Genomic DNA, 16,305 nt, shown 5'->3' on the forward strand with positions numbered 1-16,305 from the left:
GGCGATGTCTGGGTGTTTCCGTGGGGGCGACTTCGGTGGAGAGTCCAAACCAAGTGCCCGCACTGCACATTCCGCCTGAATATGGGGATTTAGCTCTCGTGTTTAGCAAAACTAGGGCGACGCAGTTGCCTCCTCATAGACAGGGGGATTGCGCGATTGATCTCCAGGCAGGAGCAGCGCTCCCACGGAGCCATGTGTATTCTTTGTCTCAAGAGGAGAGAAAAGCTATGGAGACTTACATAGCCGAATCTTTGAGACAGGGATACATTCGGCCCTCCACTTCTCCCGCCTCCTCGAGCTTCTTTTTTGTGAAAAAGAAAGATGGAGGGTTGCGCCCGTGCATTGATTACCGTGGTCTCAATCAGATTACTGTGAAATACAGTTATCCACTCCCTCTGATTGCGACCATGACGGAGTCATTGCATGGAGCGCGGTTTTTCACAAAACTGGATCTCAGGAGCGCGTATAACTTGGTGCGCATTAGGGAGGGTGACGAATGGAAGACAGCGTTTAGTACCACGTCTGGTCATTTCGAATATCTCGTCATGCCATATGGGTTGATGAATGCTCCATCAGTCTTCCAATCCTTCGTAGATGACATTTTCCGGGATATGCAGGGACAAGGGGTGGTCGTGTACATTGATGACATTCTGGTGTACTCGTCTACCCGAGCCGAGCATATAACCCTGGTGCGTCGTGTATTGAGGAGGCTGTTGGAGCACGACCTATATGTCAAGGCAGAGAAATTTCTGTTTTTCCAGGAGTCGGTCTCCTTTTTGGGTTATCGGTTGTCCGCGTCAGGGGTGAGAATGGAGGTGGATCGTGTGTCCGCTGTGCGTAATTGGCAAACCCCAACTACTGTAAAAGAGGTGCAGCAGTATTTGGGCTTTGCGAATTACTACCGGAGGTTTATCTGGGGTTTTGGACAGGTGGCAGCTCCCATCACGTCCCTTCTGAAGGGGGGTCCGGTGCGCCTGCAGTGGTCAGCCGATGCGGACAGGGCCTTTAGGAGACTGAAGGACCTGTTTACGTCGGCTCCGGTGCTGGCGCATCCGGATCCCGCATTACCCTTTCAGGTCGAGGTAGACGCGTCTGAGGCTGGTATAGGGGCCGTTCTCTCTCAACGGTCCGGCACGCCACCTAAACTCCGCCCCTGTGCTTTTTACTCAAAGAAGCTCAGCCCGGCGGAGCGTAACTATGACGTTGGGGACAGGGAGCTGTTAGCTGTAGTTCAAGCCCTTAAGGTGTGGAGGCATTGGCTTGAGGGGGCTCAACACCCTTTCCTCATTTTGACTGACCATCGGAACCTGGAGTACATCCGGGCAGCGAGGAGACTGAACCCTCGCCAGGCTCGATGGAGTATGTTTCTCACCAGGTTCGTATTTAAAATCACGTACATCCCTGGGTCCCAGAATGGGAAGGCGGATGCGCTGTCCCGGCGGTATGACACGGAGGAGAGGTCCGTTGAGCCCACTCCCATACTACCGGAGTCTTGCCTTGTGGCACCGGTGGTGTGGGAGGTCGATGCCGAAATCGAGCGAGCGTTGCGTACCGACCCCAGCCCTCCACAGTGTCCTGAGGGTCGGAAGTACGTTCCGCTCGAGATTCGGGATCGACTCATTTACTGGGCTCACACGTCACCCTCCTCTGGACATCCGGGTATCGGCCGGACGGTGCATTGCCTTAGCACTAAATACTGGTGGCCCACTTTGGCTAGGGATGTGAGGGTTTATGTCTCCTCCTGCTCGGTGTGTGCCCAGTGTAAGGCGCCCCGACATCTGCCCAGGGGTAAGTTACAACCCCTGCCCGTTCCACAACGACCATGGTCCCACCTCTCGGTGGATTTTGTGACAGACCTTCCCCTCTCTCAGGGGAATACCACCATCCTGGTCGTTGTGGATCGGTTCTCTAAGGCCTGTCGTCTTTTCCCTATGTCGGGTCTTCCTACTGCCCTACAGACCGCTGAGGACCTATTTACCCACGTCTTCCGGCATTACGGGGTACCCGAGGATATAGTGTCTGATCGAGGCCCCCAGTTTACCTCTCGTGTTTGGAGAGCGTTCATGGAGCGTTTGGGGGTCTCGGTTAGCCTTACCTCAGGGTACCACCCGGAGAGTAACGGGCAGGTAGAACGTGTCAACCAGGATGTGGGTAGGTTTCTGAGGTCGTATTGCCAGGACCGGCCGGAGGAGTGGGCACGGTACATTCCCTGGGCCGAGATGGCCCAGAACTCTCTCCGCCACTCCTCTACTAACCTAACCCCCTTCCAATGTGTGTTGGGTTACCAGCCGGTTCTGGCACCTTGGCAGCAGAGCCAGATCGAGGCCCCTGCGGTGGATGATTGGATGAGGCGCTCGGAAGAGACGTGGAACGCTGCCCACGTCCACCTGCAGCGGGCCGTCCTTCGTCACAAGGCGAGCGCCGATCTCCACCGCAGTGAGGGGCCGGTGTACGCACCCGGAGATCGAGTCTGGCTCTCTACTAGGAACCTACCCCTCCGCCTGCCCTGCCGGAAGCTGGGTCAGCGGTTTGTGGGGCCCTTTAAAGTCCTGAGAAGATTGAACGAGGTGTGTTATAGGTTACATCTACCTGTTGAGTATAAGAATATTAACCCCTCGTTCCATGTGTCTCTTCTCAGGCCGGTGGTAGCTGGTCCACTCCAGGACAATGAGATAGGGGAGACTCCTCCGCCCCCACTGGACATCGAGGGGGCTCCGGCGTACACCATTCGGTCCATCTTGGACTCTAGACGCCGGATGGGGGGTCTCCAGTATCTCGTGGAGTGGGAGGGGTACGGCCCGAAGGAGCGGTGCTGGGTGCCGCGGAGGGACATCCTAGACCCATCTCTCCTGTCGGAGTTCCACCGGGACCATCCCGCGCGCCCTGCTCCGCGTCCTCCTGGTCGTCCCCGAGGCCGGGGTCGGCGCACGGCTGGAGCCGCGCGTCAAGGGGGGGTACTGTCACGGTTTCGGCCGAGGCTGCTCCTCCTCCTGGTTCGGGCAGGCTTCGGCGGTCGTCGTCCCCGGAGTACTAGCTGCCACCGATCTATGTTTCATGTTCGTTTGGTTTTGTCTGGATGTTGTACACCTGTGTCTTGTTAGTCCTCGTTAGTGTCCTATTTAGTTCTCGTTGTGTGTGCTCGTCGTTGTGTGTGATTGCGCTTCTGTTTCGTGTTTGGAGCTACTTTTTCCCTCCAGTGTTTTGGAGAGGTTATGTTGCACATGTTTGTGCGCCGTTTGTTTTGTCGCCTGTGTGCGCCGTGTATTCGCCTTCGGGCTTATTGTGCTTCCGTCTTTGATATATATTGCACTAAAGCCTTTGGACTGAGCCTCTGCGTCCTGCGCATGATTCATACACCACACCCACCTTCAGCACGCCTTGACAATCGAAGATGCCAATTGTGACCCATTTTAAATACCTGGGCATTTACATTTTTCCGTCTCTAGATAAAATTGTTTCGAAGAACTACAAAAAAGTCACAACTGCAATTACAGCAGATCTCGACAGATGGTTCAATCTAACATTAACTTCATCAGGTCGAATTTCGATAGTCAAAATGAATGTCTCTTGCCTAGACTCAATTTATTTGTTAGCATGCTTCCTTTGTCCATGCCATTAGTAACTGGGAAAAGATTCAAAGTTGATTCTTGAATTTTATATAGAAAGGGAAATGTCCCAGAATTAAAATGACTACACTCCAGCAACCCAAAGGTTTTGGGGGTCTAGGTGTACCCAACTTCAAGTTCTATGCTTTGTCTCTAGTGCTCTGCCCCCTTAAGAAATGGTTTGATCAAGATAAATGTCTTCCTTGGTTGGAAATAGAGGAAAATATAGTGTCACCATTTACATTGAAAGATGTACTATTCTCTGCCTTATCTCCTAAATTTTGCCGTACTCAGTTTGGACCAGTCATCACCCACTCAATACAGACCTTTGGGAAATAATGAATGATGCAGGTTTATTATCCTTTCATGACCTAAAAAATATGTATAATTTACCTGGTTCGTCTTTTGTATTTTTTGCACTATGTGTGGAGTAAACCACTCCCATTCCATCCACTCACTGAGTTTTTAGCCAGACAAAACAGAAGTGGAGGTTTTGTATCCAATCTATATAAAAAACTACTAGAAGCTCTCCGTAAACCAATGGGAATAGTTACGGTATGGAATAGAGATCTTAAAGACTACAAACAAAATACAGATTGGAAAAGAATCAGAAACAATATCCCAATGTCCTCCCGAAATTTGAATAATCAACTAATACACTACAAATTAATTCACAGATGTTATTTGACTCCGCGGAAATGCTGCCAATTTAAACTTGCTCCTATTCCAAATTGTCTGTTGTGTTCTCAAATAAATATTGGAACCTACATGCACATGATGTGGGACTGCCCCGGTGTGAAGACCTTTTGGTCACAGGTTGCCAGGTCTGTGTCGAGCATAGTTGGTGCTGCCATTCCCTATCTCCCCAATATATTATTGTTGAAGGATGACTCTTCACTGACTCTCATAGTACCCCAGAAACGAGTATGGTTGTCTGGACTGACTGCGGCAAAAATAATGTTAGTGACCAGTTGGAAAACCTCCACATAAGCTCAGCATAACTCAATGGCTACAAAACTTCCTTGACGTTCTTTCACTAGAGCTCTTCATAGCTCTTTTGAACAACGCCAAGGAAACAACATTAGATATATTCAGTAGAGCATTCGAAAAGGTTTAAAGCTTATTATGAGTTAATGTAATGTAATCATGTTTGAATTTATCAATTGTATTTTGAATATCTGTATCGAATATCGATGTCTGCAGGCTGATTCTATTCATGTGTGCCTTGGTCCCACAAATAATTATACAAACATAAGATGAGTTACCCATGATGTTTTGTTTCATGCATAGATTGTCCACAACATGAGCCCGTGGGGGGAGAGAGGGCGGGAGGGAGGGTGGGAGGGAGGGAGGGAGGGAGGGAGGGAAGGGGGAATAGGACTGCGTCACACCTACTGAGAAGGGGGGAGGGAGAGGGGAGATGGGACAGACAGGATAAATAATGCTTATTTTATATTTTGTTCAAGTGTTTTTTGTTTCTTTATACATGTACTATTTGAATATTATTGCCTGTCTGTGATCTGAACCCCTTACAAAAAAATAAAAATAAAAGTTGGTCACACAAAAAAAAAGAAGGGATGGAGAGGACGTCACAGTCACCAACAAATCAGATGACAAAGGGAGGGCTTTATGGCTTTATGGCGAGGAGAGTTATAGAGAAGTGGAGGGAACAGATAGGGCCTATAGTTAGCACCTGGCAATCATCTTCATAAAGATCCCTTTGAAGGTGCTGATTCAGGAGCTGTGTATTCTGGTGTGGCAGTACTGGTGAGGCTCAGGATGCTGACTGGCGTTTGGGTGAAATACTAGCCTACATCTGTTCTTTCAGCCATGCAGGATTGGGGGCACTAAATGTAATTGATTACAAGGCTTAATGGATCCATTTTGCCACAGTTTGATTATCCAACAGGGCTCTCTTCAGAAATAAATAACACAAGCAGATTAGGGTTTAACCATTAATCTCCTCAGATGGACCACTCATCTATCACACCCACACACACTGAAGCCCCCGTCACAAAAGGCAAGTGTAGTTTTAACGTCATTATCCTAGCCTATATAGACAAATAAATATCCCCCCATTATACTGTCCTTTCAAAAAGGTTAGGAATGCCTCTCCATGACATCCTTATTGGTTGTTACCATTGTGTCCATGCTGTAGCAATGGCCACAATGGCTTTATTGAAGAGATTGCTACAATTGAATCCATTTCACCATATCAAGCGAAAATTCCTTTCAAAGCAAAATATAAAGCCTGTTTTTCAGTTAATGCCAAACCTGAGGCTTCCCCCCCTCTTCGTCCAGATTCAGACCGAAATTACATTAGTATTCTGAAGCAGCATCCCCCAAGCAGTAGCCGGTGCCAGCCACTTCATTGGTAATTTATTGCGCCATGACAACTGAAGTAACTGAACCTCTAGCCGACTGAACATTTCTGCCAGCCTGGTGGCCTTTTTCCTCATTGTGGCCGTGTTGAGAGGACCTTGGTGTAAATAAGGGCACAAATACAATTTTGGGGGGCAATGAGATGGTTAGTAGGTACCCTGACCACTAAGCCTTCTGAGCTGTTTATTGTATGCACTCCCATGAAGGCTGGCTGAGCTTAGGGGGAGAGAGGAGAAGGATGAGGAAAGAGGGGAGAGGAAAGAAAGAGAGGAGAGAAGAAAGTGGAGGGAAGAGAGGGTAGAGGGAAGAAGAGAGGGTGGTTTTTCCTCACTAAAAACTGCATCAGACCTCCGTTGAGGACAGATTTACAAATGCTGTACGAGCATTCATGTTGTCAAAATAACTAAGCCAATGCAATACAAGTAAATTCAAGTGAATTAAATTGGCCAAAACAACTAAAAGAGTCCTAAAAAACACATTGCAGGTTTGTATTCAGATGCTGATTCATTGCAGTCTTGTTTGAGAGGCAACAGTGGCATTGGGGTCCAAGCATCAAATATCAGTGCAAGTGCATTTGAAGTGCGTACATTTTTTTTGAAAAAAATTTCTATCTTACCCTTCTATGTCAGGTTCCCTCAAACACAATCCAATGTCAAAAAGCATAGTGTTTTCTCAGATTTCATCCTGTTTCAAATCGCTCTGCTTGTCTGACACATAATATTTTTTTAGCCACGGTGTAAGACATGAACTCAGTATCTCTCCAGAGCCAGCTACAGGCCCCTGTTTGTAGAGCTGCACTCTGGGTCCTGTCTGCTGATTCACAAGGCATGACCTTCAGAGGGACTGGGCCACAGAGCAATGTCTGTGTCACCAGCAAATGATTAATGAGAGGCAGAGATAGGGAGGTGAGAGGGAGAGAGATAGAGAGAGGGAGGAAGGAAGGTGAGAGAGAGAGAGAGAGAGACAGAGAGAGAGGGAGAGAGAGAGAGAGAGAGAGAGAGAGAGAGAGAGAGAGAGAGAGAGAGAGAGAGAGCTATAACTCAGTTGGTCTAAATTACAGTTTCTGAATTACAGTCGAAACCAGGCAGGTTGTCAATGCCCTTAAATCTTGACACTACCTCACCAATATTTACCTCCCCATATTTCCTCCATACTATGTCCTGCAGGCTTCAGATTTAGACCCTCAGATTTCTGTAATGGGTGTATAATGGGTGCTAGCTGATGTGTATTCAGCTGACTCATAATTCTGTAATAAAACAACAGGCCTACAACTAGTCTGTGAGACATTGGGTTTTATCAACGTGACTTTGAGGTGCTTTAATTCACCTATAGTCAACCTGACGTCTCCAACTACAGTTTGTTTTGATCAAAAGAGTTGAGAACGAGGTTGCCATGAGAAGTGTGAGTGTGATGAAATCAATTGAACCTACGAGGGCGGCATACCCAAAAAGTCAAAAGTCCCTCCATCAATCAGCCTCATGGTATCTGACAGCTTTTTGAGTGGCATATTGTTTCTCAATTCTGTATAAGCTTCAAGGCTACCCCCTGTCTCATGAGCCATTACCCATCCTCATCTCACTCGGACACTGCTAATTTGGCATGTCTAGATAACCTTGACACTGGAGAACGACCAACTAACCTTTTAGCCTGGGCTCTCACAGGGCTCCATTACATCTCTGGGTTGGCACACTCTGCCAATTTGCTACAATACATTTCAATCAAATAGTTTCTAAGAATATCAAAACAACACCTACTCAACATATAACTATGTTCAAGGATTAGCCTTCAACTGTGAATGAAACCAGACTCAATGTCAAGATGACACAATAAAGACTTTTCCATAGGCAGAGCCTTGATTCAATACACAACCATAAATACAATGTGTCAACTGTAGTTAATTCTCTAAGCATGCACACACACACACACACACACACACACACACACACACAAACCAGTTTGGGTCTTGCTCATCTCATTCTTGATCGTTAGTGCACAGATGGTCACACTGTATTTCATAATGCCTGTTTATTTGGGTGCAAATTAATTTATTTTAACAACTTAACTTCTTCTGTCACTCATGTAAACACTGGATAGTCTACCATTCTCTTACTAAGCATGCCCTCCAGCATACTGTCTGGCTGTTGGACTTCAATCACTACAGAAAGAGATTGACTGAGATCCAGAAGAATTGACAGAAACAGGGAGGATTCAATAATGTCAAACATGCATGGGGAGGGAGATTGATACAAAGTCCTGATCTCCAATTGATGAAATGCTTCTGTTCTCTGGTCAAAGGATAATCTCACCAACTGATTTATCTGTGATGACAATGTTTTACAGAACAATGATCTCTCTCCCTTTCCTCCCAATCCACTTCCATCCACTCACTCTCTCTGTGTCACACAAAATGTAATTTAACAACAAAATGAAATGGAGCACATGACAACGACATGGATGCAGCGCAGAACAGCAATAACATCACATGAGGTACTTGAGTTTTTTTTTAAAGGTGAAGATGTCAGCAACACCGATATGTACAAAACCTTATCAAACTAAATCATAATGGATCTGATTCTGATTCTTCCTTACAAAAAGAGTTGGAAATATCATGTTTTATATTGCCAAAAGTTATATCTATTGATATACTATAGGCTACAAGCAGCTGTAGCAGAGATGATAAATTAGGTAAGAATGGTATACAACCATGGGTACCTGTAAACAATGGGTGCCTAATTATCAGTCAAATATATTTCCTTTCAGAAAATGGAGGGAAAATGGATCAGTATAAAGGACTGGGTCATGGCATCTCCATTCCGATTCAAGCTTAAAAGATTAATCTGAATAATGGTATCATGAACTTGTCATTGAGTACTGTTGAGGAATATTGGGAGGTTGCTGTCCACCTGTTTTACCAAGGAGATTACTCTATGTCTGATTCAGCCATACTCATACTCTAATCCAATTTCTATCAATCAAATCAACCTATACAGAAACTCTTTCCTTGATTTCAAAGAAAGGGAGTTATACTTGAGACAGAAACAGACCAGGGGAGCCAAAGAGAAAGGCAGGATTATGGGCTTTTCTCTATCATTACATCTCCGTCTGTACTGAATGACTCACTAACCCTCGACATGCAGCCTGATCTCATAGACTAGAAGTAACATAGTAAAGGTAAATCCGAGACACCCAAATTAGCATGATATGTTACGTTTGATATGGTTACATACAAAGAAGGTTACTTAAAGCAAAAATGAAAGGAGGGTGGTTGGTTGGTTGGGGTGGATAGGTAGCCGTAGAACATGAACGTCTAGCAACCCAAAGGTTGTGTGTTCGAACCTCATCATGGACAACTTTAGCATTTTAGCTAATTAGCAACTTTTCAAGTACTTAATACTTTTCAGCTACTTTGCAAACTACTTAGCATGTTAGCTAACCCTCCCCCTAAACCTAACCTTAACCCTTTTAGCTAACCCTTCCCCTAACCCTAACCCTAACCTTAACCCTTTAACCTAACTCCTAGCCTTAACCCTAACCTTAACCATAACTCCTAGCCTAGCTAATGTTAGCCAGCAATTCAAATTCATAACATATTGTACATTTTGCAAATTCGTAACATAGTGTACATTTTGCTAATTAGTAACATGTCATACGAAAAGGATGATGCACATCCACAAATGAATACATACCATACGAAACGTAACATATCATACTAAATAGTGTTTCCTCGGATTTACATACAGAATAATACGAAATGCTCTGAGACCAGGTTGTAACATGAGATCACAGCTTGAAAACACAAACTAACAGCTTTTACATTACAAAGCAAGACGGAGGGCAAAAGGAGAATGTAGAGACAAGAAAATAGGGCTATTGGGGCTTGAAATGTTTCCACCTGAAAATGGAATGTGCCCAAAACTGTAATTAAAATGTTAATTGTCTCATATTCAGAGGACAGTTTGGCATAAAAGAGAACTACAAAAATCCTATTACATTTCCAACTGCTCTGGCTGCCCATTGAGGAGGAGAAGACAAGGGATAACAGAGATGAGGAAAACCTCTGCTCTTTTCATCTGCAAGGCTATTAGTTATTCTGCCAGCAGAAACCAGATTAAGTCTTCCATTAATGCTCTCATATACCACATTGGACGATTCCAAGCCAGGACAGCCCCCAAATATTTTTGGTATCTCAGATTGTTCTGACAATTGTCACATAGATACTTCATTTGGGAGGATGTTTGACATGCTTTTTACATTTGTATCACAACATTTTCTTTTGACAATCATGATGAAAGTGGCCATTTTATGGCCTTTTTAGTCCCTTATTGATGTCACTTGTTAAATCCACTTCAATCAGTGTAGATGAAGGGGAGGAGACAGGTTAAAGAAGGATTTTTAAGCCTTGAGACAATTGAGACATGGATTGTGTATGTGTGCCATTCAGAGGGCGAATGGGCAAGACAAAAAAATGTAAGTGGCTTTGAACGGGGTATGGTAGTAGGTGCCAGGCGCACCGGTTTAAGTGTGTCAAGAACTGCAACGCTGCTGGGGTTTTCCCACTCAACAGTTTCCCGTGTGTATCAAGAATGGTCCACCACCCAAAGGACATCCAGCCAACTTGACACAACTGTGGGACGCATTGGAGTCAACATGGGCCAGCATCCCTGTGGAACGCTTTCAACACCTTGTAGTCCATGCCCAATGAATTGAGGCTGTTCGGAGGGCAAATGGGGTGCAACTCAATATCCTGTAAGATCCTATGATCCGTGAACCGCACATGATACAGACAATATCTTGCTGTCATTATACTCCTTATAGTGTGCTTTAAAAAAATTATATTAACATCTCAATGTACCCCTTTTGATTTAGTTCATTTTAAGACATATTGTTTGGAAAAATATGCTCTACAAGTACATCACATTTCCAGAGTGGGCTCTCTGCTAGTTTTGAAGTTATGATACATTTTATGAGCACCACCAACACAGTGAATGGGAAAATGAATTCAAAGGGAACTCTTTCCACTGAATGTGCAATCCTAAAGGAGGGCTGTGATTGGTTAATGACCTATATTGTCAATTTCTATGTATAAAATGGGTCATATCTTCAAAAGTAGCAGAGAGCCCTCTCTGGAAATGTGACGTGTTTGAAGAGTATATTGTTCCAAACAATATGTCTAAAAATTAACTAAATCAAAAGGGGTACATTGAGATGTTAATATAATATTTTTCAAGCACACTATAAGGAGTATAATGACAGCAAGATGTTGTCTGTATCATGTGCGGTTCACGGATCATAGGATCTTACAGGATGCAAGGGTACTTTGAAATATTAATATACAGTACATATTTTTGATGTTGAATAAATGAATGTGACATTTTGTGAGTATAACAACACCAAGATGTTGTCTGTATCAGGTACGGTTCACGGACAATAGGGTCTTACAGGAGGCATGTATAGGTCTAAAAAGGACCTAAAATGGCCACTTTCATCTTGCTTGGCTACCCAAACTCCTTCCTCCGGCCAAACGCTACGCTATGCCACGCCCATGGATGTTAGTTTCTTCTCCGCAATGAGTCTTGAGTACCTCCCCGACGTTTCACCGAGCTCGAACACATTCGGGGCCGTCTGATTGGTCCAGAAACCGATGGGTTGGGCCAGAGCCAGAACACACGTGAGTAAAGCGGCGGTTTGAACATTTGTCATTGGCTTTGATACTCTGATTGGTTAGAGATGATCCAATCAGTGATGACTTTGTTTTGTATAACAATATGCCCATTGTCACCACAAATTACTTCAATGATGGTAGTCTCAGACTAAAGTATGTAGCGAACGACAGAGCAGCGGAATAATTTAATGTGAGTCGTCAGACTAACTTTCATCATGATTTGTTTTTAAATAGTTGTGACACAAATGTAAAAAGCATGTCAAACATCCTTCCTCCCTATTAAGTTTCTATGTGAGAATTGCCATGACAATTTGAGATACCCAAAATATTTTTGGGCTGTCCTGGTTTGGAATCGCCCCATTCTCATATGAGAGCTAGACTGCCTCAGTCCTTCTCACCTCAGCTTTCTCCTGCAGACTGTGGTTGAGAAATGTTCTGCAGAGGACATCCTCCTGACTAGAAACTGTTCTGCACCTGTGCACTTAATAATGGATGACATTCCTGAGAACATGCATCTAAAATACATTTGTGCTTTCGCCTTCGGTATGTTATGTGGGATTTGAGATACTTGAGGAGGAAATGGAGAAAAACATACTGTAAGGAGGAAAGCACTGGTAAGTGGTGCTAAAATATTATAGGAAATAGAAACTACCTTCTATAATATTGGTGCACTTCTTGAGCAACCTTTCTCCACTCCAATGTGTATGTGCTTTTTGGCTACCAAAGGGAACACTGAGTCAGAGAGAAAGGTGCAGACTCAAATGGCACTACTATATCTCCCTGAGCAAAGCATGCCCTGTTAATCATAATCTACCATTCTGCCAAAAGCCAACAAGCAGCATTACAGGGGAAGACAGATACATGGCATCAGGGAAAGAGAGGGCACACGCAAAAGTGCTTAATTAAGTATGGGCAAATCAATAAGTCTTTCTCTCCGACTTCCTCTCTCAATCCCTTAGCGTCTGGTTGTGGTCCTGAGAATTGGTCATGTACAAAGAAGACCAACTATGCAGCATGAATTTCCATCTTCAGTAGTCAAGTTATGAATGCCATTGCTTTACTTTTGATAAGTATTATTGCAAAGTACGGTATACTGTAATACTGCAGCTGTAAGGTAAAATGTGCGAAATAGACTGGCTTAATATGATTAGATGCCTTGTAATTCAGGGGGCCAGAGGGCCATAATATCAGTTCACATTATTGTTACGCTCAATTTGTAAGGCTTAACAGTACGAGATTTGCTGGGGCTCCCTATGTCAGAAAAAGTATAATCTGGTGGCGCTATTACGCAATGTCCCTTCTCTTTCCAATTATTATTTTGGCTGGGAAATAAATCAATGAACTGTTGACCATAAATCCGCTTAATCTTTATAAAATGAGGCTTTGAGAGACATCAGAGGAAACACAGGTGGTTGGCTACAATAGTGGTGATATGTTAAAGGGTAAATGTAGTATAGGGAATACATTTGTAGTCCATGAACCTTCTTTCTACTTTTCTTCTCCTCACTACTCTACCTTTCCCTTCTACCTCTACCTCAGTGGTTTCCAACCTTTTTCGGTTACTGTACCACTAACTGAATTTTGCTTTGCCCGGAGTACCCCTGAAGTACCCCTCATGTGCATTTTACCAGTAGGCCTATGGGCTCATGAGTCTTCTCAAGTACCCCCTGTGGATAGGCCAAGTACCCCTGGTTGGGAAACACTGCTCTACAGTATACATTCCTCTATGACTCAGTTCTAAACCACTCAGTGTAGCTCACTACACAGTGAGAGAGAGAGAGAGAGAGAGAGAGAGAGAGAGAGAGAGAGAGAGAGAGAGAGAGAGAGAGAGAGAGAGAGAGAGAGAGAGAGAGAGAGAGAGAGAGAGAGAGGCAGGTTTGAGATAATACTGTAGATCGAACTTATCTCAATAGAAATAGACTGTTTTCTACTGAGGATCTCCTGTACTTGATAATTCAACACCTTTACTGAGCTTTATTGTCATGTAATAATAATAAATAATAATAATATGCCATTTAGCAGACGCTTTTATCCAAAGCGACTTACAGTCATGCGTGCATAAATTTTTTTTGTGTATGGGTGGTCCCGGGGATCGAACCCACTACCTTAGCGTTACAAGCGCCGTGCTCTACCAGCTGAGCTACAGAGGACCACAGCCATTACCAGCCATTACACCATAATATACCAGCCATTACACCCGAGAGGTGATAATGGTATAGCCTCTATCAATTTATCACAATCAAGAAAGTAAGAGAGAGAGAAAGAGAGAGCGAGAGAGAGAGAGAGAGAGAGAGAGAGTTCAAATAAGACAATAGTGACATTTTACCACAGATAAAGCCATCGGCAAGGTATACTGTCGTAGCAAATATACACATGATAGGTAAAGACTCACTGCACAGTGACTTGATCTTTAAAAAAAGGAAGCAATCATTCTATTTTGCCTACAGGGCACTGTAAGACATGAATTCAAACAGGAGTACAAGAAAGCTCAAGCTCGAGCTTCACTCTCTCTCAATCAATTCAATCAATTCATGATGCTTATTTTTTGACTGAAAGAGGCATACTGTACTTTACAACATGACCTGGGTTTACAAATGGATCTGAACTAGCCTGGCATGTTATGACTCAAGTCACGATGCATTGACTCATATTTCCTATCCAACAAACAAACACAGCAAGAGGAGAATCTTTTAAAATATATTTTTATCTCCAAATTCACGGAGAAATTTACCTCTGGTGCCCCGCAGTGGAAAGGATTTTAGGAGGGCGACGGATCATACCTCACATTCTCTGGAGCCTGAGATTGTGTATGTGTAGGGTCCAGTCCCATTAACCAGCACATCCATAGTTTCAGAGTTTGCAGGTTTGTAGTCCACATAATACTCTTGCAGAGGCGAGCTTAAGGTGCTTTCTGTTTCCCGCACATTTTTTCGCCGCTTTTTGACCATGGAGCGCTGCTGGAGCTGCTTAATGCTGCTGGGGTAGCGCTTCCAGGACACAAAAATAACCAGGAGAATTATAGCCACTGACAGGAAAAGTGCCACACAGCCAGCAATAATCTTATGGAGAGACACATACTCAAAGTCCTGCTCTGGGGTGGTTGGGGAGACCCCTGAAGGAGACAGAATGGCCGTAGCACTGCGAGTCAACTCCTCCTCAACCCTGGACAAAGTGGGAAGGGGCAGGAGCTCAGGCTGAGATGGGATGTTGACGGAGGCTGTGGTTGAGACAAAAGGGGTGGTGGGAGTGACCTTACAGATACTAAATGTCTCTACTGCATCTATCACTTTCTCTCCCTGGGCCTCCTTAGGCCCAGCACAAATCATAGTGGTCTCCTTGTTCCCCTTGAAGTTCCTCAGCCAGGCCACTAAGGGGCAGATGCTAGGGCTACAGTACCACACATTACCAGCTAGGCTGATGGTGGAGAGGGAGATCCAGGAATCCACTGTCTCCTGGGACATGTTGCTAAGCTTGTTGGAGTCCAAGTTCAGGGTCTGTAGGTTGGGGAGACATTGGTACGTACTGGCATCCACTACTTGCAATTCATTTCCAGAGAGGTCCAGCTTTTGCAAAGACGTCCACGTCCAGGTAAGACCCTGGTTTATTGACTTAATTCGGTTCCATTGCAAATAGAGTGCCCGGAGCTTGGTGAGGCGGGGAAAGTGAGAGAAGTTGATCTTGGAGAATTGGTTGTGTTCCAAATGAAGCTCGATCAACTTGAGCAGCCCAGCAAAAGCATTTCGAGTGAGGCTTCGCAATCGATTGTAGCCAAGATCGAGGAACTCCAAATTGCGCAAATCCTGAAAAACCCGCATTGGGACAGTTTTCAGGGAATTGGACCGCAAGTGGAGACTAAGCAACTTCCGCAAGCCCTGAAATTGACTGGGTTGGAGGGCCTGCAGCTTGTTGTAAGAGAGGTCAAGATTGCGTAAGTTAGGAACAGTATGGAAAGTGTTGTTTTGTAGCTGTGTGATCTTGTTAGAGCTGAGAATCAACTCCTTGAGCCTCCATACCCCATGGAAGGCTTGGCTGTCCACTGTGTTAATGTAATTGTGGTCGAGATAAAGCCAAACAAGCTGACTGAGGCCTGAGAACTGACTAGCTCTGAGATTCACTAAACTGTTGTAGCGCAGAGAGAGGCCCTGGCATCCCACAGACACATTGTTTGGCACATCCCGGAAGGCATTGGACTCACAGTATACTATTTTCCCATCACATCTACAGCTTTGAGGACAGGCTCGCTCACGAACACTGATTGGAGACGCTAGCAGCCAGCCCTGCACCAACAATGGGATCATGAGCCATCTACGTCGCATCAGGGATCCTGCAGAAACAGGGAAAAAAGATAAGGACACTCAAAAAGCGTATATGTTTATGTCAGTAAACATACTGTAAGCGCATCTGTTAAAATGAGCATCCTGGGAATTAACATGTTGACGCTATGAATGAAGTGGGAGGTAAAACGTTATCTACTTGTTCAGCACTATTTTCTTAAACCAGCTTTCTCAACTTTTTTTAGGGGACCAGCAGGCTATAGTCCTTCCCGCTTGTAGAACCGCTTACATTCAAACTAGCACTTGAGATGAGAATACATCGGTGTCATCCCAGGGACCGGTGCCTGTCCACGGTCAGAGGTTGAGAAACACTGATCTGAAT

General features: G+C 44.7%; 1 protein-coding gene across 1 annotated transcript; it reads right to left on the reverse strand.

Moving 5' to 3' along the window:
• Nucleotides 1-14,423: 14,423 nt before the first annotated feature.
• Nucleotides 14,424-15,968, reverse strand: LOC311141367 (leucine-rich repeat transmembrane neuronal protein 4-like; the record flags this gene model as incomplete). The annotated part of the gene is made up of 1 exon (XM_084176667.1): nt 14,424-15,968. The coding sequence occupies exon 1, from the start codon at nt 15,963-15,965 to the stop codon at nt 14,424-14,426; it is 1,542 nt and encodes a 513-aa protein (XP_084032793.1). The 5' UTR covers nt 15,966-15,968.
• Nucleotides 15,969-16,305: the final 337 nt, after the last annotated feature.

The sequence above is a fragment of the Coregonus lavaretus genome (assembly GCF_964263955.1).
Source record: "Coregonus lavaretus genome assembly, chromosome: 14".
NCBI classification, from domain to species: Eukaryota; Metazoa; Chordata; class Actinopteri; order Salmoniformes; family Salmonidae; genus Coregonus; species Coregonus lavaretus.